Source organism: Diachasmimorpha longicaudata, chromosome 6, assembly GCF_034640455.1.
Source record: "Diachasmimorpha longicaudata isolate KC_UGA_2023 chromosome 6, iyDiaLong2, whole genome shotgun sequence".
NCBI classification, from domain to species: domain Eukaryota; kingdom Metazoa; phylum Arthropoda; class Insecta; order Hymenoptera; family Braconidae; genus Diachasmimorpha; species Diachasmimorpha longicaudata.
In genome coordinates this window covers 7,873,878-7,898,711 of record NC_087230.1, presented here as the reverse complement: position 1 = coordinate 7,898,711, position 24,834 = coordinate 7,873,878, and the positions used below count along the sequence as shown (strand labels likewise).

Sequence of the window (24,834 nt, the reverse complement as noted above, 5' to 3'; positions counted from 1 at the left end):
AGTTCTAATTTGGTCGGAGACATTTTGGCTCGGGTAAAAATGAATTCTCAGCTCACATTCAACCGTCTAACTATCAACCCCCTCCCCTCCCTCACCCTACCCCTTCAGGACTCTTGATAGAATTAACAGAGAAATTCTGCGCGTGGCATAAAAACTTTTTCTTTACCCTTCCAATTTTTTTCATGACTCAAGAGTTTTTCCTACCTCTATCATTAAGGGGGTTGACCTGCGAGAAGAACGTTGAGGTTAAAGAGTTAAGTGGTAACTCGTTGAACGTGGAGTAGTTTGAAGAGGTTAGGAAAGTAGGCAAAACAACAGACGCGACCATGGAACGTTAAGGAGTTTTGTGGTCTACTCTCGACCCCTACCTCACTTCCCTAGTCTCACCACCGAGTTTAATGAATTAAGTTAGTACTGTTAATTGCTCCGACTGTTCTGTCGGTTGCGAACAGGTATCTCATGGATCACAAGGTAACGAAGGAATGAAATTTTTGATTTAACGAGTGTGTCAGATTGTCTGATTTTCCCAAATAATTCAATCATGATTGAACTTGTGTGAAATATTATTGATGATAGTGATCATGAATGAGAATAAAAAATAGGATTTCAATGGTGTATTCGTGACCGAGTCAGTCACACAGTTTCGAATGTGGGTCGTACGTTCGATGACCGGTTGAATCGATATTGGTGGATTAAAAATTGGAGAAATGTCAAAAATATCTTGGCTATTGTTACCGCTGAATGAAAGAGGTAGGAGGAGGGCCTTGCATTCAGCTTAATGAATATTTCTCCTTGACTGTTCCCCTGGAATCCTCTGACATCGTGGCGCACCTATGTCAACTTCAACACACAACGACGTCGTCCATGAATAGATGATCGGTCTCGTGAGTTATACATTCGCGGCCAGTTCGTTCGTGATTCATTTAAGCTGGATCCAAGCCAAATTCACCGTACCGACGAACGCCGTTGTTTCATTACCGCGGACCCGGAAGGGACACCAGTCCTTACACCGTCCAAGCCCCTTCTACCCTCCCCATCTCCATTCCACCTCTTCCGGAGGCCCTCGTATTCTCTACCCATTTTTCAGCCATTCAGTTGCTTCCCCCATTCCTTCCTCTGGGTGCTGTGATTACCGACGGTGGGAGAAAGCTGTTCGGTGCGGTCGCTAATCCTATATCGTCAGCATTCGAATATCTCATGTGAGATGAAAGAAAAAAATGATTAAATTGCTTTGCGGAGGACGGGAAAAAAATCGTGAATATTGGAGAAAGAATTGTGATATTTCTCAATGTGAGAAAATTCCTGATGATATTGATGTCTTCATAGGTAATTTCATATCAAGTTGACCATGGAAAATACTTCCCACGGCTCATAGATTTTTCAATAGCCAGATACTGTCGACAATGCATTAAATTTACTGGATTTAATGGCAGTGATATTATGTTTCATTTTTCTTCTTTTTTCGTCCCTTTTCCTATTTATGAATCCAATATTTCCACTGCTGAAGAATGTTTCAACGTCCGCTCTCTCGGGGTACGAACGGTTAAGCGCCCGGTTGGTAAATCGATACTCCACGTCAAGTCTAATGTAATGCAAAAGAATTTTATCGATGCTCTTTCGTATTGCATCTACCCGCTTCTCTCGTACTCCATTTCTTTTCTTTCCTCTTCACTTCTTTATATTCTTTTTTTCGGAAAACCCCGGAAGCTTTATTGGTGTTTTATACATTTTCCCAGGCACCTTTAATGCTAATATAATATCACCGCTCGTGAAATATCGTTACATATTACACTGGTGAAATATCGTTACAACTAAAACGCAAACTGTTCTGGAGAAATAATTTGTCCCCATTGTGAAATCACTTGTCGATATTTCCCCCTTTATCGACATGTCCGTTACTTTAATTAATATTAATGCTTCACTCTCTGTCGGTGCGTAATTACCACGGGATACCCTACATATATGATTGAACGATATAATCAAACGTTTATGAAATAACAATGTTTCCCAACTGGAGCGATATTTTTATTTAAAAAATTCAGTGAATTGAGTGCGCCAGTTTCGTTCAATCAACCAACTGTATTATTTTCGTACAATTCGTGCCAATAGTTTTCGTTACAATTAAAATTATGTCCCTTGAAGAAAGGAGACTTCACTTCTGACGATGAGATGAGATAATAGATATGCCCGTGTTCTGTACAGCAATGAAAATAATAATTAAATTTTTGTTCCAACGAATGATGAGAAACTCCTAAATTCTTATGAACTCCGTACCCAAATATGAATCATCCAAAATTCACCTTATCATGGAAATGAGTGAATATACAAAATATATTGCACGATAAACCACGACTTCACATAATTTCTGACAGCCAGTGAAATTATTTTTACGCTAGCCGAGAATAATAAATTTGCATTTGCTTGACACAACGTTGCCGCCCATAAGAGTCGTGAAACCTTTTTATAACAACGTTTATTCTCTCCTTTTATCTCTCTCTCTCATCTCATTTTTTCCCCCACGAGAGAGTATACATATCATGCAAATCCAGGTTGTCTACTGTGCTCACCCTTAGATGTGGGCAAACGAATTTGAAAATGGAATTGGTGGTAAGAAGATAAGTGGTGAATTTCGTTTCTCCACGACGACTTTAAACTTCTCTCCTATTTCTCCTCTACAATCTTGGCTTTTCCGTATACATCTGACTCCTCTCGCTTTCTCCCCTTACTTCTCCTGTTATCCTAGCGCATTCTCTCATCTCCAACTCGGGCTGCTACTCATGCACCAATACACCCACAAACTGGACTTTCTCGTGGAATCTGTTGGATGTGGATAGAAGCTTCTGAACTTATAGGGTTGTAAGCCGTGAAACGAGTCTCGGGGAAACTTTGAGAGGACCAATTCGATTTGACTTGGTGCATTTACGAACACAACGTATACTTTACTGGCGCCTTTGCCACCCACCAAAGCCCTGGGATGGAAAAAATTTGATCTGTATATCTCAGGGGTAGATGTATTTTCGTGAAATGTCAGTGAGAATGAAATTGCCTGTCTTCTGCCGTTGTAAGCCTTCATCAACCTCTCAAGACATCAGTAATTACCAGTATGCCCAATGCACTCATTCCCTTTTCCCTTCATTCCAAATGGGGCGTGTGTAATACGACGAAAAACCAATTTTCCACCTCGATAATGACCCAACATCCCCTCCAATTTCATTATTTCTCCCTTTGTCATCACTGAATGTTATTCAAAACATTGTAATCACATGATTAGCCATCAATTACGAGATACTGGTGGTGGAAGGGGGGGGGGGCGTGCGTGTTAATAATTACAGACCGCAGACCCTTCGCCTTTACCCTCCCCCCCTCCGCCCCTTTGCCGGAAGATTCTCATCCGATCAGATTTGAGATTCACTACTACAACACTGAGAGGAACGCAGTATCACTGATAACGACGTGCTTTAAAGTTAGTTTTCAAAGGGTAATTTCATGCCACCCTCTCCATCCACAAAAGTCCAACTCAAACAACTGCGCCATGTTTTTTCATCTATTTACCCAGTGTATATGGTGCTTTATTTATTATGATTGCAGTAGTTTTTTAATAATCTTGATAATTTATGGTAAAAAAGTTTTGTAGTACCTTATCATTTTAGTAGAGAGGCGAGGAAATCGGCTCTGCCAGTAATCATGCTTTGCTAAGTCGTCAGGCGAGAAAAGGTGGATGAACGAAAAATCCGGGTAATGTATTCGAATACATGATATCGCGTGTGAAGCAGCGGTTAGGGAAGACCAAATCTGCATAACTCTACTCTCCACCCCCTCGACCCTTCCCTCTTTTTTTCCTCCCCCAACGTTAGACCAGTTGTTTTGTCTTAACCTTTGCTGTATGCTGTGTACAATTTTCTCAGTGAGGCCGACTCTCGGCATCAAAAAAATTAATAACCGCACGTTAATTGAAAATTCAATAGTAATTATATTGTTATCAGAGGGTAGTGACGCCTGGAGAAATGTGGTGTTGCTTAACTGTTGGAGATAGCCAAGTACTTTGGCAATTTTTCTCGGGGGAAAATGACTTTCCACTTTTGTGGTTGAACATCGGAGCTTTCAGTCGACTCCCATTTGACCATAAACCTTCGAACCTTTTGCAATGATTTTAACAAGTTAAATCTCGATGTTAAAGTGTTAGAAAAAAATCTGTTTTTTTTTGTGGAAATTATTTAACTGATTTTTAACTGAATCATGGGACCGACCAGGCTAGTGTCTCTTGGAGTACCTGGTCGGGCAGATGATGCACTTGGATCCGTAACGATGTCACGTAGGTAACCATCGGCTCGTGAGTGGTCAGAACGTGACCCAGGGAGCGTGACCATGTTGAGACTTCTCCACGAATCTTCGAGTGAACGCAAAAGGGACGAATCCAGTGGAAAGATTCGAGATAACTCCAAGTGAAGAATAATGTATTTTTCATGCCAGTTTCTCAACTTTTCATATTTCGTTTTCAATTCACGATTTTCGGATTTTTATTTCTCAGTTATCAATGATTGAAAAATTTCGTGACCTCATCGATTTTATTTGAATTTTATTTTGGAAGACTGATTTTTATACGAGAGAACTGGGGGAGATGAGGTATATTACACAGTTATTCCATCGAAGAATCGCAATATTGCAGATTTGAATTTACAATTGGATTTGGAATTATTTAATCAAATTCTAAGAATAGCATTGCTGTTCTTTCAACTCGGTTCATTTTCTGTTTCCAATTTAGGAGTCATCAATACTAATCATGTTTTATTCAGTTCTATCCGGAAATATTTTTGATGTCCTGAGATCCTTTCGAATGTGATGTTCACATATTTTTATATATTTCCCATATCAGAAAATTATTACCACATAAAATGAAATTTTTGGTCTCATTGTCAGGTCCGGCCATGACCAGTCGAGACGATACTAGAGCTGTTGAGTCTAAGACGGTCCGAAATTTCCATATTTTTCGGTAAAGTGAGACACCCTTTTCAAAGGGATGTCTCGTCTGGATCTGGTGGTTTTCCTCTGACTCCTATTTTTGGGAAGTTATTTTTCTTTGATGGAAAATTGGAGGATGAATTTTAATCTCATGGATCATTCATAACTCTCCGAGTATACTTTTCACAAGTGCAATTTGTGGTACAAGTTTGGCTCGTTCAATATTCCCTGAAATATGGGTAAATGCATTTGTGGCTCTTGTACATATGAAAACAGCCGATTGGAGTGTGCAAAGGGGGTGAGTATACCTTTGAAGAACGAAGGGAAATCGTTGAAGCATATGTCCCCACTCATTTTGCATGTTCGACGATGTTCTTTGCCATTTTTCCGTTTTATATTTCAATTCATCCATCCGACTGATTTTGCCATCGTCTCGACGCTACCCCATCCCATTCCATCTCTCGTCGTCGGCCTGTCACTCAACTGAGCAATTTTTTTCATCTGGAAATATGGAATTTTAGATTGAGTTGTTATAACTCCTCCACCTCCTCCTCCGAGCACGTACTGCGCCGACATTTCGAGCAATTGAGGAAACGTTAGGAAATTAGTCTTGAAATTTAAATGGAAAACATTGAAATTATCGACGACAATAATTGCACATGACGTTGCTATATTTTTTATTCCTATTTCAGTAAGAACGTACTTTAAAAATCGATAACTATCAATATCTCCAGCACTTGTCATTGCCAATAACTTCGATTGAACTTTGTTCATTCACATTCGAGAGAAATATCTGCTTCACAAAGCATTAGCAAAGATTTCTGGAATATAATTTACGTTTAGAATTTTCTGTGCGATCATTCTCGAAATTGAAAACAATCCCCTCAAATTGAAAATCGTTTTTTCGCCTGTCGTACCTCTCCCCAACTTCTCAAGTGTTTTTCCACGAGTTTCAATAACATTCTCCAGATACAGAGGCAGGCTGACGCATATCAGGATGATTTTTTATCAGTGCAATGGCCGCTGGGAGTTTTGTCTCGATGCCCCCGGTTGTTCAGCAAAAAACTTACTTCACTTTGGTGGCGGGGAGACAATATAAAAAATTGAAGAATAGAGTAAAAAAAAAAAGTAAATAAAAGCGAGGAAGCGAGTGAGGGGGATAACGTAACTCGAGAGGTAGAGGAGAAAAAGCCCATGGTGAAAACGCTAATTCCTCCGTGAGCACCAGGACACGGAAATTACCTTGATGCACAGGGAAAACTTTTTCACCGCTGAAAACTTTTACCGAGATTGAGACAAATGCCTTCAATGTTTCCTGCTAATTTCTTTATAAGAGAAAATGCTGAATAGAATAATATCATCAATTTACATGAGAATGGGCGGTAGACAGTGCATTCCTGGCCTGTACAAAATGTAAATCACCGCAGTTTTGTTGGTACTTTTGTTGTTAAGACTCCTGGGATAGTGGACCTGACAACTTTATGAAATGGATATTATACCTGTTTATTTGCAAAATTCCCGTTAAACCCCTGTTATTCCGATGAAGTATTGGATTAGCACTAGATAATGGGGGATTTTTAAAAGTTTAAAAGAAAATTAATGGACTGCATGAGTGATTCGTTCGGAATGTTATATACTCTATGACAGCCTGAATCTCGTCAGATTATCCGTTATTCGTAATTATGTCGTGCATATTATATGATATTTCAGCCCAAACCGGAATGGGGGTGGCAAATGCCATTTTTTTATCCACTTCAAAGATTTTTACCCATTTTCCCACTGACAGCGATTTACTTAGCGATAATGAATCGATTTTCGTTGTAATTACATGACCAGTTGACTTTTGGTTTTCAAGACAGTCGAATTTAATGCGATTTAGGGGTGAAAACATCATGACATTTAGTAAATTCAGTTAACATTGTTTAACAGAGTAATCCCGGCATTTTTGTTGATAGTTTTGTCAGCTGTTTATTCGTAAAAAACTATTCAACCCCTGTTATTCCGATAAAGTATTGGATTAGTGCTAGATAACAGAGGGATTTAAAGAGTCAATGGGAGCATTTGGTGGAGCTGAAAATCGGTGGAATGCACGAGTGATTAATTATGAATGATAAATAATCAATGACAGGCCCCTGGTACCTTCACGAATAACGCGAGAGAGCCTAGTATTCAACAGTCCTGCGATATAAATTACTCGATAATTATTCCTATGCGCCAATTCCATCCGTAATACGTATACCTCGTCCTCGTGTCCCTCTCTCTATCTCCCTCACTCACCCAATAATACCAGGAATATAGGCTGTTACGGTTTTATGTATGGAGACTCCATCTATTTGCAACGCTCTTTAACCTCCAAATTTATTCATTGAAAATTTTTCATTTGGTCTCGGGCATCGCTGAAATATCATGCATTGTATCTGAAATATACCGATCCTCCGCATTCTCGCTGACAAACGAACGATAAAAAAAAACAAATATTTATCAAACTCAGGAAATTCAGTCTCATCCGTACGTTAGATCAAAATCCAGAGATTCGAAAGCACAAAATGGATTCGGCAGTTTAGTGGCGGTAATAATTTGAATGGATTGGATATAGGTTCACTGACAATCGATTATTCAGGGTCATCGTAAACATAAACAATTGTATATTAAATGAGACTAATTCTTTGAAGTATTCACTGGAAAATGTGATGGAGATAGATTTTTCTGAAGATGTTTTCATCGACTGAGGAAAAATAATTTTCTTGTCCTGAACATTTGCCAGAAAAAAAAAAATATTCTGTCAAGTCAGGAAATCGGTTCTCACCCGAAGACAGAAGATATCAGGCCCTTCATCATCGACAAGAATATGGATGAAAAATTTACATTAGATAGGAATCAAAAAGTATACCCCATTGGAATACAGCTGACGAGGGAAAATATTTTTGTTACTAGATGCCTTTTCCCCCGAAGGGTGGAAACGACGTTTGGTCATCGAATTTACGATCTGGTACGGTGTTCGACTAGTCGAAAAGAAATCACCGAGGCGTCTTCGACGGTCCAACGGTTATTCCATAAAGGGGAGAGAGATTTTTACGGCGCGTGCAGGAAATGGCTCGAATTTCTTCGGGTGTAAAATTCTTTTTCAATTCAGGGTGTGGGAAGTTGAATGGAACAAGTACGATTTGCGGAGTATAAAGGGATGAGGTGGTGGAGGGGGAAAAAAAGGGTGAAGAGGGCTGTGGAATGATCGCGAGGCATCCGAAATATTCAATATTAAATAACAGAAATCCCGCAAATACGTATGCCATGTTCTTATCTCATCTCATCTATTTTATTTTGTATATATTCACGGTATGCCGATGCATCCAATACCTTTTTCCTTTTATCTCTTATTTCTGACACTCTTCTTCATCTTCACCCCCCGAGTCCTCCCACTGGGTTACGTACCCGACCGGCGAACACCACTGGGGATGAGGCTGGAGTAGTCGGCAGCGTCGTAAGTGCCACGTGATTTATTTACCAACGTGTTCCTCACGATTTTCCTTTCGCTTTTATTCTTTCTGCATTCACTGTCTGCGATTTTTCCCCACAAATCATCGGATGTACCTCACAGCCATCAATTATTGATGCCTCTGAAATCTGTAATTCACACAACTACCACCTTTTCACGGAGGGAGAGGAGCTCGAATGCGGAGATGTCACACATGACTTCAGAGGCTAGTGAACTATAACATGACTAATGTTCCAGGGATAATTCAACAAAAATGTGAACCTCACGTTCATGTCCATTGAATTATCAATTTAAAGCGATGAAATGCCTCGTAATTTCGGTTGAATCGTAACCCGCTAAAAATATCCACGAAAAATAATAATTTTCGCTGTTGCAGTTTCTCTCCTTTCGTCTAAACTACACAAATGTCCTTAAGACTCCTCCCAAAGCCGTTTTCGTCCCGCCCTGGTTTACATTGATCAGGTACACGTAAATTTAATCCACTATATCTCCTCCTCTCGCAGTATAAATATGCACAGCCACAGTAGGAAACGAGACGCAGAGCTGATTGTATCGTATCCAACCATAATAATCCAATATGTCTACCATAACGCCCTACATACTATATCAGGAGGTATTACGTGCTCGCTTTTAGCTTTTACCCCGCTTTTGCCTTCTCATCCTTCAGTCTCCTCCGTCTCTACTCTTGGGCGTGTCCCTCCCCATTCCAGGATTTTTTTTTACCCCATTCACTCTCTTTGATGTTGTCTTAATTAAGAGAATTGAATGGAGATGGAAAATATGAAGCTGCGGTGTTCGACACTCGTCTCTTAAATGCTCAAACTCAAAAGACGTGGGACTGAAAGTCATTGTCGCACTTTTTCTGGAGTACGAGTGAATGTCCTGGCTTCGTTCCCGTCAAAATGTATATTCAGAGAATAGTCGACGTATAATTAAGGAGACATTCTTGTAATTATGGAATTTCTCTAGTAGATATGAATATTCGTTGGGGAATATCTAGTTGTAAATGTGGGAAAATGTCCTCGGAAATTGTCAGATGAATTTTAATTCTCACAGAACACACCATAATTTGTCTGTAATGTGTCATTAATATTTTCAAATTAATTTGGCTATTTTGCTCTGAACACTAAACATCGTCTTCAAAAATTTTTTTATTCGAGTAATGGAATTGAAATTGAAATCCAAAAGCATTGCACTCTCCACGGTCACATGATACTTGCATTGACATTACCCCGTCTTGTGATTTACATCATGTTATAATCCCACGTACGCTGATTGCACGTTCACCCGACGGGGGTAACCGCATCAGCCCCCGAGAATGGGATCATGCCGGAGGATATGGGATAGAATGTGTGCGAGAGGCTGGGGGAAAGTGGAGGTTTACTCACCGGTCACGTATGCCTGCATCATTTGCTATGGATTTCATACTGGACCATAACTCTACGGATTGCCCCCCTTCTCCATCCTTTGCGGGTTGCATCTCACTCCTACTATGGTGCACATATAAACCAGTTCGAGTGAACCTCCTCCGCGGCTTTACGTTTTCATGCTTCAACGAGATACACACCGGAAAATCTCCCGTAAATTCATTGCTCCGGCCTCATTGTAATTTTTCTTGGAATCAATTGAATGCAGCAGGATGAAGTGATTGAGGTAGTGGACTACAAGAATCTGTCAATATTTTTTGGATACCTTGTATCTTGACACGGAAAGAAATTTTAACATTTTTTTTTCCGCAAAAATCTATTTTTCCATTGATAAGGCCCGTGATTTTTATCAATTTTTATCTTACGGGTAATTTCTTCTTTCAAATATTTCTCTCCCTGGTGAAAATATTGAGATCACGCACTTCATTAAATGAAGTCTAGTGCATACTGCGGAGTCACGCAGCGACTCGATCACGGACTTGCTCGTCGTCTTCCCCTCATGAACAAATTTATTATACAAAACATTACGAGACACAATTGACGCATGGAGAATACTGATGAAATACCAATGGCATTGAATATTGGGGCCTCGAGTCAATTACCACCACTCGAGTGAAGGATATTCCTGGCGGCTGTGTCTTCGGTGTATATGGAGTAGTGTACTGAAGAGGGGATTACGCCTCAATCCCCCGATTAATTCAGTCACAAGTCCATTCGTCAATCCTTAACCCACCCCTTGGCTTGAGGGAGAAGGGCAAGCGCTTGGTTATATCCAAGATGGATGAGAACAAGGGTACAAATTGGACCGCATATTTACCCTCGTCCAGAGCTCCGTACAACCCCACCCCCTCTCCACCCAATTATGACCCATCCAATGATGAAGTATTATTTACTCCATTCAATCAATTCTCATTTCAATCGTGAAAAATCAAAGCTCAATGACAGTCTAGCCAATACTCCCTGTATTTCGAAACTCATCGGAAGTGAATTTCAAAGGGTGGCAAAAAAGCCAATAAAAAATTGGAATATTAATTCCGTCTGCATATGGAGACCTAACAGTTTGCCTAAGATTAAAATATCGATTGAATTCTCTTTGAACTGCTGTGGAATCGAAACAAAAACCAATATTCATTTCCATGTTAGAAATTAATTGAGCATTGCCCGCGAGGCAGATTGATAATAAATTCTTTTATTTTTTCGATCGTCCTGTCACGCGGTGCGGATAGTGGTGAAAAGAATCATCTCGTCATGGGGAACGGGGAACCCTCGGTACGAGACCTCTACACGAATTCGCTTGTGCATCATAAAACATATTTTCGAAATCCCCTTAAAATTCAATTCTGTCGTAATTCACTAAATTACGGCGCCCCATCATCACTTGTAAATGTCATATTGTCGGGTAAAATATTTATTTTTGTTTCACCAATCAGATACTGATTATTCAGAGTCAGAATTTATATTTCTGTCTGAGTCGTAATTCTCATTGCATTTGACTTCGCCGACTTCTCATTGAATAGCTCACTCCGCGTGCTCGAGAACCCGAAGGATCTCGGAGTTTCTCAAGATTCTCGTTGAAGCTGGTGATCATTTGATAAATTTAAATACCCCCATTTTAAACATTTTTCTGTAGAGCAATGTCGGGGTTGAAAAACGATTCGCATAACAATTTCGCTATCTCTCCTCATTTAGGAGATATTTATCGATAATTGGAACTAGGCCAAACGTACTTATCCCACTTTACGGATTCACTGCAGATATATTAAAAACACTGCAGGTATAATTTTCATTTAATCAACATAATCCGTCTCGACTTAAAATCCTGCCGTATTTTTTTCAAATTCTTAACAACATTCACTATTCCTCACCAAAAAGCGGGGCCAAAAAGACCTAAAAACTGACTTATTCACCGTATGTATAATTCTCATCTACCACTACCAATTCGCCTAAAATCACACTTCCACAAATTTTTCAGCCGAATCACCAAAAACTTTGGTTTCACCCCATAAACCTCCCACATCTCACGGCGAAAAATATCTTTCACTCCAAATTTTCCCCAACTTCAGCAATAAAACCACCCGAAAGAACATTTCTCATCACTCCTACATTTTGTCACCTAATTTTTCCCATTTTTTTTCTCCCCCAAAATGAAAAATTAATCTCACGAGTCTGCACGATTGATAATAAACCCTCTTATTACCCGTACCGTCCTCTCCCATGACATGGATAGTGGTAAAAAGGATCGCCCAGTGATGGATGGCGTTAACCCCCATCACCTCCTCCACCCTTCCCATATACCTACGCACCACCAAAGAGCTTCACGCACATACACCATACATTTACCAGTGCTACAAACGTCTCTGTGTTAGCCACACTGAACTCAAAATGTGGAATGCATGATACCACCACTGACATCACCACCGCTCATGTCCAAATAACAAAAAATAAAAAGCCACAACGTCAAAACGTTACGCTCGTCGAATATCAACGTTCACTCGCTCGTCATACCTTTAAAACGCGTAACACGTTGTACGTAATAGATATTCTCTATCTAGAATCCCACCATCATCCCCCCTCCCCCTCTCACCCCATTGCTCTACGCTTCTCACGCGGTGCTCTGAATCATTTCAACATATTTCCAGTCTCTCTAACTGTCCGTGGAAAGGGATTATCCCCTTCGTGCGTATTTCCATGTACCTCCAGCTGAAGTGGGCGTACGACAGTTCGTTCGACGCTACTAAACTGGTGATATAGAGGGGGTGGCGACGAGAGGAGGAGGAATGGTGGGGGGGGGGGAGGTTCATTGATCCACCCACAATTCTCGATCCATCCTGAAGTGCAATGCGGGAAAGCATTCAGGGTACGTTAACAACCTCTCATCTCTGGCACTCAAACGGGACTAAAGTACCCGTTTCATGGACTACTGGTGCCCTGTGTGGAGACTGCAAATGTCTTCGGTATTAATAGGCATCTCTCCTTCAGGGATGAATGGGTGATGGTGCCGCGGTGGTGGTGAGGAGACAACGGGGGGAGAATATAAGTTGTCCTGAGGTTGCGAAGGGATTTGAGCTTCTGGCGAGAAATCGCTGGCGAGTGCTTGAATCGATATTGCTCCCAAGGTAGCCGACGAAGGTCTTCTTCGAGTATCATCCTCTGTTATCTAAACTACCCTTTGTCGAAGGGTAGAGCTACGGGGACACCGGGGATTACGGGAGTGGAGGAGTGTGAAACGTTGGATTGGTGAATTTTTAGAAGGTGAAAATAACGGGTTGAAATGATGGGATGTGAGTCCCAAGTCCATGTGATTTGTTTATTTTGTGTGAGTGGGGGGGGGGGTGTAATAAAGCATTAGAAATTTTTTTGGGAGCTTTCCTTCGAAATTCTTCGACTCTTCTCTCCGTCACATTAATGAAATGGCGAAAAAACAGGCGTTTTAATCGATAGAGTCCTCACTATTAGTTGTACCATCCCGTCACATTGGGGATGGTTAGTGAGGGGATGGCAGATTGCTCCGTCGGGACCACAAGGTTGGATTCGAAAGCTTTTGAAATCCAATTGTGGATGGAATCGCGGCGGTAATCGCCGGTAATTTCTCTCGAGAACTGGGAAACGAGAGGCAGAGTGGAAGGAACAACGGGCACGACTCTGCTTCGATGGTGGGAGGTGGGTGGAAGTGAAGAGGAATGGTTGAGCGGTGGTGGTGGTGAAGGGAGGAGGGAGGAGAAAGGCCTCTTCCTCGTTCGCCGAAAATAAAGAGAAAGAGGACGGAGTCTGGGAAAAGGGAGAGCAAAGCGAGAGGCTCGTGGAGGGATTTTTTGATTGCCTTTTAATTTTCTCTTTTCCTCCTCATGTTTTTTCTCTCATCCTCTCTTTCTCTCTCTCTCCCTCTGGCGCTGCTACTCCTGACCGGACTCCGACTGGCGTCGACCTCTCGGGTGCTGCGATAAGACGGTCTCCGTTACCCGATTAAACGTTCTAGTCTCTCTCCGTTGGGTGGATCCGGTTCAGTGGTGAAGGCGACCAGTAACCGCGGCGATGGCGTCTCTCTTACTCCACTCGTTGGCAAAAGAATCTTCTCGAGGGTCATAGAGGATACTCGGGATCATCTTCTCCTCACCTCGCCACCGTATCATCATCGTAATTCTTCGGGTAATCCTGAAACCTCTTCAGTGATACTGTTGTCCACAATCATAGAATCCCGGTGGACTTGGCTCCTTGAAATATCGGTCTGGATACGAGGATTTGACAGGTCGCTGGACGGCAAGGGGTGGGGAGGGGTCTAATGAATGGGGAGGAGCTTCCGTGGGGAGCTTTTTTTTCCGGGAGAAGTACCCAGACAGCTTTTTGTCTCAGTCAATTGATTAAAACTGTCTTGATGATATCGTTCTTTTGGTCTTCGTTCGGGGTATTGCGTAGCAACGGATGCAAACTCAGTTTTGTCTGGGGGTAGTTGCTCCCTCATCGCTTGGCAATCGTCCGCTGAAGTTTCGACACCGGATATTAAAAAGAAAATTCCGGTAAAGTGGGAGCGGCACTTCCTACACTGGTGAACACGCCGCTTCAAAATTGATCTATTTAATTGTTGATTGTCTCCGGAATAATATTGTTTATGAGGAGAATGCGATTCGAGATTACCTTCCAGAATAGTCATATTTCACTGGTGGATTTGGATGGACGAGAAGGTCTAGTCCACTTCCCGAAATATTTATTTATTAAGAGTTAACAGGTGCATAAAACGAAATTAATATTTAAGAGGATTTAAGGTCCGATAAAAACTCCGGAAGATCCGGAAAAAATATGGAGCCTTTCGGACATGAACTGGGCCTCATACGAAATAAATGAATGATTCCATCGGAACCAGAATATTATGATTTCAGAATTTTTAATAGACTGACAATCACTGTTATAAATCCTCAGTTATTCAGAATACATTTCTATAAATCACCGACACACCCCTGAAATCATAACTGATTTCCCCCTCAGCCATGCATAACCCCCCTTCCCCCGGTCACAGCAATTTCCGAAATTACGAAACCCCCTAAAAATTGAATGTATAATCTGTTACTCCACTGATACCGATCTACCGTGTCACTATTAAATCGAAAAACACTTATTGTTGAATATTACCCCGTAGCATTTTTCCAGCCTCGTTGTTATCATTCCCTCAAATCAACGAATTATCCATCCCCTCAACGTTAAACCGTATTACCAATTCACCTCTATCCCACACGTACATTCACCATCCCACGAACTATTACGATATAAACCTGACGCAGACGTATAACGGGAGTTGAAATATACCGATCGTACATCGAATTCATTTTGCGTGTTCACTCGGATTATTCGACATTGGAAATTTCGTTATCACCAGCGTCGATCGAATCGACAAATTGTCGATGAAGGGAGGGAGAGGGGTAGGACTGAGGGATAGTGCCTCGGAGGGTTCGATCGCAAAATTATCGAAATTTGCAGTGTGCTCGCGTTTTCCGCTGGTATATACTTTACGTGCCGATTGAATTTTCACTGGTAAAGTCTACCACGCATACTACTCCCTCCCTCCCCCCCCCCACCCCCTCACCCATACCGGTATCCTATGGATTCAATACCCGACGGAGATTTTTTTATTATTTTTCCCACCCCCATCCCGTTCTTTTTCTAGCAACTGTGTGTCATTGATGAAAACTCGGGAAAATAAATCGATGAGAAGTCGGCAGCATTCATTAGATTATCGATATTAGGAGAAGTTACACACACAGTCTTAAAATAAATTGAAATCTACTGTAATTTCATTCCTCACTTGGAAAATATTGTCCTGGGGAAAGAAAAAAATATTTCTATTGAGTCAAATTTTGCTCCAGAGATTTTTCATTGATTAAATAATCTTCAGGTCTCTGACCTCAATTATTCGTTGATTCAATACGAGGGCATCCCAATATTCAACTGAGGATTCCCTCCATAATTAATAAATTCCCGAAGAATATCACTAATTGACTAATTTGAAAATTAATTTCATGAAAAATGTATGATTATGCCGGTGTCTAAAATGGATTATTTGCATTGGCAACGGTAATAACAATGAAATGCATGATAATTACAGTGCATACCTCTGGGTAGACAGCAAACAGTGTGAAATACAATGTGAATATGTAACATGATATATCACTTATGTGAATATTACACTGGCTACTGCGGCCAATTCAATCCCCGATGGCAAATCACAACGACAAATAGTGCGTCATCATTTGCACGTAATACTAGCCTAGGTTTGCAAAATATTAATATGAGGACATTGGTGGATGAATAGCTGTTTGTGAGAGGATAATTGAATCAGGGATAATTACTCATTACGTAATTTCATATGAAATTGTGTAATACATTGGTGGACAATTCGGTGGAATCCAATCGCCAGACGAGTCATTTGTCATGAGTTGAATTTTCAAAAAATATCGTACATAAAAAATCACGATACACATGAAGTCACCAGCAAAACATATATATGAAATACAATCTCATAATTAATTTAGAACTATTTATTCTTCGTATCAAAATAAAAACAAAATAAAATGTCTTGAAAGTGGCGGATCAAAGCAATGATTTGACTACTGAAGATTTTATTGTCGCCATTAACGCACATATAAGCTCCCTAGGGGGGACCATAATAAAAGCAGTACTGAAATTACTCGGGGAAGTCATGCATCCATTGCTCTCTACCCACTTTTCTTAGCGGATCACACGTTTACTGGCAATGGATTTCCAATCGTAAAAGCAAATCGTAAAACGGTAATAGTCTCAGAAGTGAGAGCTAATATCAAACTGATCGTAAATATTGATTGATCGTTCCGGTATATCGATTTTGACGATCCTCACGTTCTACCTGTTTTATTGTTCAGAAGGAATTTGTTGTGAATGGTCTGGATGAATTTCAACAATCGTTATTCATTCCCGTATCGATTCCCATTTTTTACCGATGATTTGATTTTTATTCAATCCTTGGGACCTTTATAAAATAAACCACGAGGCGCCAGTGCTTCAGCATTATTCCCAACATCACTCCCAGTAAATCCAGTGTAGCTATCGGAAATTTCTGATGTGGGCAACTGCAAGTTACCGACTTTGGATGTAATTTATTAGAAAATTTATCGAGAACTCTTTTGCTGAAATGCTGAAATCAAATATCTAAGGATAACTCTTTTCTTTTCAGTAAAATACCTGAGGGAAGTGACACCGTACTTCAGGAAGGCGTCAATCATCCAAGAGGTCGGCTGGGAGCTCCAGAGAGGTTTTTTAAGTGCGACACCACCCCCACCAAAGTCACCCCCGAGAGCGGACACTCGTTATCTACCCCTTCAGCTGTGTAGACTCACGAGAGCTCATCCCTCCTCGGATCCTGGTGAGTTATCGTTATAATTTACATTCACCAAGCACAACTAAATGCACCAAATACTCCTGCCTTCATTCAGCAGTTTTACGGATAAATCCAGTAAAACTAATAGCCTTCGAAAAATCTGGACAAATTCGCTAATGATAAAAGAAACGTGAAGATTCAATTCCCTGAATGGTAGAGTCAATTTTGTGGAGTTTAACTCTGTAAATGAGTCAGTTTTCATTGAATTTTTTTTCTTTATCCTCCGAGGGCTCTTAATTCCCCACAGTTTTCTCTCCCGTCGCGCACTGAACAAAGAAAAAAAAAACGTGAGTCAAGAGAGGTGTATACTCTACGTAGACTCAAGAAATGAGAAGTAAGAGGGGGTGGGAGGAGAGCTATGGGGTAAGAAAAGCAATCAGAAACGTGCTGTATCTACTACTTGTATCTACGGTGCTCTAAAAAGTCCTCGCGGGCAACTCGGTTCAACGTTCATCGTCTCCATAAGATGTCTGCATGTGCGTTTACATAGTAATATTTTTGAAAATGAATATTCGATCTTGAAAGTCATCTATTTCTCCATTTTATGGAATACCAAATTTTATGATTTTTTTAAAACGTGCGAATAATAGCGAATGGAGCATAATCGATTCGTAAATGTATTCATTTGAAATATGAATGGAAGCTATTCAAGTGCTTCATCGTCACTGTGTGATTTTTTTTTTTTGAATCTCTCTTTAACAGATGAATGTTCAAGCTCCATTTCGTCTCTCGCTTTTAGGGGAATATTCAAATTTTATGGACATTTTTATATCAAGTGTCAAAAGAGCTACATTTACTCCAATTTAAAGAGTAACAGTTGTGAAACTGAACATTTTGTCTTCACTATGAATCCGAGAATTGAAAATTGAATATTCGGTCTGAGCCCATATTGACTTGAACTACTCCAATTTAGATGAATGAATTGAATTGACAGTCAGCGTTCGCCTATTATGTTCACGAATTTCCAACTTTGACGAATGCACACTGATAGAATGGATTGATTATTATTAGCAAATAAATTTTGATTGCAGTATAGGGTGCAATCGGCTTCACTAAACGTTCATTCGTTAACAGTTAATGAATGCATCTTTGCGAAACCTTGTTGGAGTTGACTTTCACCATTCAAATTCATTTGGTCCATTTAATTATACCATTCGCTAAAGTTAATGAATCTCGTTTAGACTTAATGAATTATTCTATCAGTGTACATTGAAAACAGTGGAATTTCCGCTATTAACAAATAAGAGAAACATTTTGGTGAGTAATCTATTTCGCGAAGCACATGCTACAGGTTAAAATATTTCCAATTCATCTGATCCGATGAGTAACAAAATCTTATTGATACGTAATACGGATGATATAATTAACGAGCTTAAATATTCTCTGCTAAACATTTGATACATCAATGAGTAGTTTTATTTGATCGCATTGATCATTTGTCCCTCAAATCTCGAGAATTCGTATTGCACAGATTAGCAAAATTCATCAATTCCATTGAACAATCAGGAAAATCAGCAAATACATTGTGAAGGAGGTGGTTTCATTCTAGGCCCCATTAATTCCATCAGGTTTATGTACAAATTGGAGAGCCCCCTCTCGGCCTGTATCACCACTTATGAGCGAAATTCCCGTACTAATATAGTGTCACAATGAGCGCGTATCACCGAGCGTAAACATATGAATTTCGTTATCGTTGCAATCACATCGGTAATCGTATGGTACCGGTAATATAAGGCTAACTAGGTTGTTATCGTTCCAACATCGCTGCGGTCATGATTAACGAACAAAGATAATTGCATTTGCTCGATGGTGGTGAACTGGCGTATGGTATTTCTGTAACAAACCAATTGTACGCATCATCATAGAAGGCTATTTCTCGTAATCGGAATAGATTTGGAAAATTATTTAACTGAGAATCTAGCACTTACTTGGAGCAAATTCAGTCATTAACCTCATAAATCATTGAGTATCACCAGATTATTGGATAAAGTTTAGGACAATTTTAAATTAACATGTTTATTCAAGAAAATTCCCTGTCGGAAGATAAATGTTTTATCTAAAGGATAAAGTTCTCCGTCACAGGAAAACAACATTTTTTAAAAAATTGTACCTCATATTTATAAATTATTTCTAATACCATACCATTGAGATTTTCCCTCGGCACTCCCCGGGGAGGAGCTCGACCACAACGACCAAGACGCCGTCCGATGGATTATTAATAGATTCTCACAAAGTTTCGATCCCCACCAGAAGGATAAATCCCCCATTTCAGTTTCTCTCCAGTTCCTCCATCTCACGAATCCTCTATAAATCCGTAATTCCTTGTATCACCATTGAAACAACTATTTATGCTTCGCGAAATGCCTCCAAGCCTCGGGTGTAATTGAATTTCGTTAATGAGAGTCGTTGGAACTTTCATCTTTGCCACCGCGGTTGATTCCCACTGGTGAATGTTGGCACTGGGGTATTCACGCGTCGTCTGCGCTAGAATTCCTCTACGAGTCACTGGGGATGCAAGTCACCATTTGACATTTCAGATTCAAAGGCTGTCGGCGCCATAACATATCCCGCCATATCGATTACCCCCAGCTGCTTTATCTAGTATTCATACCCATTTCAATGGTATTTAAATATTTGAGATGTAGAACGACTCGATGAGATGAACTGTCGGACTCCATTGACCAGATTACAGCGATGGAGTACAGTAAATTATTCCCTAAACTTTAACTAAGATCGAGGAATTTTATCTTCCAAATTAGCCAGGCCAATGCCAATTCCCCGAAAATGACTATTCATCCAAAGTGAATCATTCAAATTCAATCTACGCAAATAAATTGTCCGAATAACGTCGTTGATGATTAATTTATTCCAAACTCGAGATTGACATTAAACTTTGGGAAACAGTTGAGGATGACAGGGGGTGCATCGGTAGTCAGCCTGAATTGACACTCATTCTGTTGCCATAGGACTCACTAATGCTGGTAAACTCAGTTGACTGGTCACTCGATCGTTCGACTGTAACGATCGCAACTCACCCCCTCCCCTCTTTCCCAATACTGTGTATCCACGGTACCGTCGAAAACGTAATTTAAAGTCAGAATAACTATTCAGAAGTTAGTGTTAATTAAACGTTAAGTGGTGAACTGAAGTAAATGCGCTTTGCTCGACTCTTTTCTCGTGTAAAACTTACCGGAATGACAGGGCAATATCAGGCAAACTGTAAAATGCATCCTCGCGACAGTTAATGCATTATGGGTGTTGTGTATGGCCATTGAAATTTATTGTATCTACCGATAAAATATGGCACCATATTGAAAATATTGTTCACAGCGCAGGGAGAATTCGTTAACTCCCAAAGAAACAACAAACTTTATGAAGCACTTTGTGTAAATTAACAATTTTCATTGTTTTTTCCGTTAAATATTGCAATTTCAACGGCTAAATTCCCTGAAATGTGTAGTAACCTTATCGCTCGATAAAAAATCACCACAAATTGACCGGCAATTTCAGTAAACAATTTTTCTCACTGCACCATAACAAATTAAACACGTTTTTCCCTCTTTTTTTGTTCTTCATGTATAAACTTAGCTTTCAATCACGTTAAACTGATCAACAAAATAAATATCTCCCATAAACTAAGAACAACAATCTCAATCCGAAGATTACTTCCTCAATTCAGAATATTTTCCTTGGAAATCCAATTCCACGACTGTAGCTAGAAGAATAAATCGCCGGCCAGACTGACCCATAAATTCTGAAATTGACTCCCAACGGACCTCTGCCACTACCACTCCGATACACTGATTATACCGTTCATGTAAACAGCTTTACGATTCAATTTGTAATGAACCACGAGCGTGTGGGCTCACAGGCAGACGAGGCGGTTGCATCACGTACCGGACTTTACGATGCTGAATTTAATTCTTGACGGGCCATATTTCCATGATCCCCCCGGTGCATACCGTTTGTTTAACATTGCAACAAACACAAAATATTTGAATTACCTCTTCGAACCCCGCATTCCCAAGCCAAGTCCTCATTGCTGGCGTTATAACAGTTGAATGATCCTCTGGTCCCTCCTGGAGGCGAAGAGAAATTCTCTCGAAAATAACCTACCGGGAGAGAAATTACTCTATCGTTCTGTAAAAATGTAGCGTACATCATCTTCGTTGTTACATCACATACAGAACACAACGTTGAACTACATTTTTCATCGGCCATATTTGCTTGAACCTTCTGTGCATAACATTCACTTAACATTGCACAACCCCAAAATATTCGAATCATCCCTTCGAAGCTCGCATTCTCATGCGAATCTCCAATTCCTCACGTTATTACAACCAAGTGACCCTTTCTGCTTCTAAAGATACACCCGAAGGGCATATAACTTCTCCCCACAATAAATAAATTAACCATATCCGGAATTGCGAAAATGTTGACATCGCTATGCGCTGATTCCTCCGGATGATTTCCGAAATTTCCCGAAGTAACTGTGACCCGTTGCGCATCCGTTTGCACAGAGAGCCCTTCAATTCAACCCTTACCCTAACTAGTTAGTAGTTAGACAGACAATTCGAAATTTCAAACCCAGCGAAGTGTTGAGAAAGGGATGAGGCAGATGGCGAGAGAATGCCCGAGTACACCGCTATCTAGAGGCTTTGAGAAGGGCAGCAGTAACTCCTGATTCACTAAAATTTCACCAGCGCTTCTGTTCGTTCCATTATCCAACCCTATCCTCCCCCATTGGTCTCACTATCGACGTGACGTTTGTCCTTTCACTTCCTGTACCCCTCAGCAAACTCAATTATTGTTTCAACGTTAAAATCTCCATGATACAATGATCACGAAACTGGACTACATGGAAGTGAAGAAATCCCAGTGAGTTGAGTTTCCACAGTGAGGGGAATAGGGCCTTGGAAAACAAAATAAGGGGGTGAGGGTGGGGGGGAGGAAAGGAAGAGAAGAAAAGTGAGAAAAGTGGCAGAACAACAAAGTTCGCACGAATTCATTCTCGCTCCGGTGCCCAGTGAAATTCATGAAAACTTTTCGAACGTTTCTCGTTGTCGCCTAACGTCCTGTCGTTTCACTGAACTTGGACACTTGCTGGATGGGTGGGGTGAGGGGGGTTGGCTTGAAAAAGAGGGATAAAAAATAGTGGAGAAGCGCAGGAGGCCAGGACATACAGTAATAGATTCAATTGTTTAGCGAGGAGAGCATTCTATCACGTGGAAAATGGGATTTAACTGTCACACTGAGAGAAACTGTATAATATTTGGGGATAAATGTTCCAGAAGGATCAGAAATTCTAAGTCTTGTATCACATCTCTCTATCTAGGGATAAATATCATAGTGTTTGAGAGGAATTGCAATTTCATGAAGTGGTTTGTTCTAACGTTCAGGGGGACATCGTGATATTTACTTCTGCATTGATTATTACGAGTTTCATAAAAATTTTCGAGAACTTACCGTAGATTGTCGGGTGTACGTGTACTCTATGGATCATCTTGAAACGTGTACTGGCCACACGCATCTCAAATTCATAGGTTGTTGGTAACACCCTTTGCACCAGGACAATGTGAAGGACGGGCGTGTACCACCGGTTAACAAAAGGACTACTCTGCGGGCGTAAAGCGGAAACTTCAATGGTTATTAAACGCGATACACGAGGCAAGCGGTTGGCTAGATGGGAGAACCAGGGCGACGTGAGTGGGCGGTGGTGATGGGTGGGAGAGGGTTAGCGAAGCGACCAAAAGAATATCTTTACCGTCGGTGGCTTGAACAATATATCTTTCTCCCTTGTGCTCACCATTAGATCGGCTGGTCGTGCTTTTAGCCCTCGTAACGGTGTAAGTGGTGTCTAGCCACCATTGTTCGGGAATTCATTATCCCAGGGAGTGCAGTGTTTTGTAGCGTTAAGTGTTTGAAAACATGTATTCATCACGGGAATTGATTTTTTAGGGGTGGGAGAGGGTTGATTTGGTATTGGGATGTGCAATATGTTCGCTTGAATGAGGAAGGGTATAATTTATGAGGATATGGACCATGCGAGGAGGATAGAGGATTCCCAAATTGAAATTCACGAGAATCGCACGTTTTTGCGCAACAGAGTGATAATAATGACCCAATTAAGTTGAATTTTTAATCGAATGATGAGAACTGGGAGGAAATATTCGATCTGCCAAGGAGGGAGAACGAGTAGTTGGCATTAAAAATTTTTTAGAACGAATATCTCGCGAGAATAATTACTATTCCAAAAGGTTTCCATGAAAAATGTCCATAATTGAAGAAATTGCATGCTCCATTTTGAATCGGTACTTTTCGGGAAAAACCTCTGCATAAAATTCTTCATTGCACTACCTCACGAACTCCCAGAATGAACCAAGTCCTTCCCTTTTCACTTCAGCATGAAAATTTCTGCTGCCTCCACTCACAACATTAAATCTCGTTATTTCCTCAAGCAAGGAAAACTCTCCTCAGCTCAAGGACAATATTAATTCTTAATTCAAGAGATTTCTCATCCCCTGTCTTCTTGATGTAGATGCGTCAGAGGATGCCCCAGCAGACCGTCTTCTGACGACATTTGTAAGCTTTAAACATGTTTAAAAATGCTCTCTTTTGGGTTATCTGTCTTTTCACTGGGAAATGTTTCAGAAATACTCACGTATTCTGGGCGTCTCTCCTCTTCTTTGATGATTTTTCACTCTAGATACGATTTTGAAGGTTCTTCCGCCACAAGGTATACAGATGCAATCTACCCAATTTTCATGATAATTCCATGTGTGGGGGGAGGATCACAGTGATGCCGGCACGATAGGCTTTGGCTATTTTTCACGAGCAAAGAAACCCGGAAGAGGTAGAATAACGAGAAATGGAGGTCAGCCGAGAAAATTTCTGGTGAAACTGGGCTGTCCCTCAATGTTCGTTAGCTTCATGCAGTTTCTTCCTTTCCTATCCCATTCTGTAATTGTATTTTCAGGGGTTGAAACTTCGAAACCTACTGAGAGCCTACCTACCGACAAGATAAAACGTTTACAGTCGTTGAGAAACCTTTTGTTTTCTCTCAGTCTCCTCCAGCTTCACTCTTTTCCATTTAACCACCTCACAACACTCCCTATCCTTTTATTTTACTTCCCTTATTTCTCGAGTTTTGTTGTATTCTCATCTTGGTGACTCTTACCACTCCACTATTACCTGTTTGCAGCCCTTTAGTAGTTTTCAGCTACTTCGGGGCGTTTCGATGACTTTTTTTTCCCTCCGACCGACTCTCCTACCGCTCCACGAGATTTTTCTCATAATAGAAATTCTTTAAAGTCGATGCAAAAATTCTGGGAGGACTGTACCATAACATGTACTATAGAGGATAAAATTTAAGGTGCCCACCGCACCCCCAGGGCAACCCCGTGCTGACCATACTCAAGATACAATTTGCTTCTTGCGAAAAAAATGTGTTTCATCATTCGAACATCAACTCCCTCGAACATAAAATCATAGTTCAACCTCGAAAGTGGATGAATTTAGTACTTGGATAATGTCCTCTGTGTGATGGACGAGGT

At 40.6% G+C, this 24,834-nt stretch overlaps 1 protein-coding gene across 3 annotated transcripts in view; it reads left to right on the top strand.

Moving 5' to 3' along the window:
• Window positions 1-24,834, top strand: part of LOC135163813 (beta-1-syntrophin) — a 118,665-nt gene that overhangs the window by 54,729 nt on the left and 39,102 nt on the right. For all 3 annotated transcript variants that reach the window (XM_064123635.1, XM_064123633.1, XM_064123634.1), the window contains one exon: window positions 17,078-17,266. In XM_064123635.1, coding sequence (XP_063979705.1) covers window positions 17,078-17,266 — 189 coding nt within the window. The remainder of the gene's footprint in view (window positions 1-17,077; window positions 17,267-24,834) is intronic.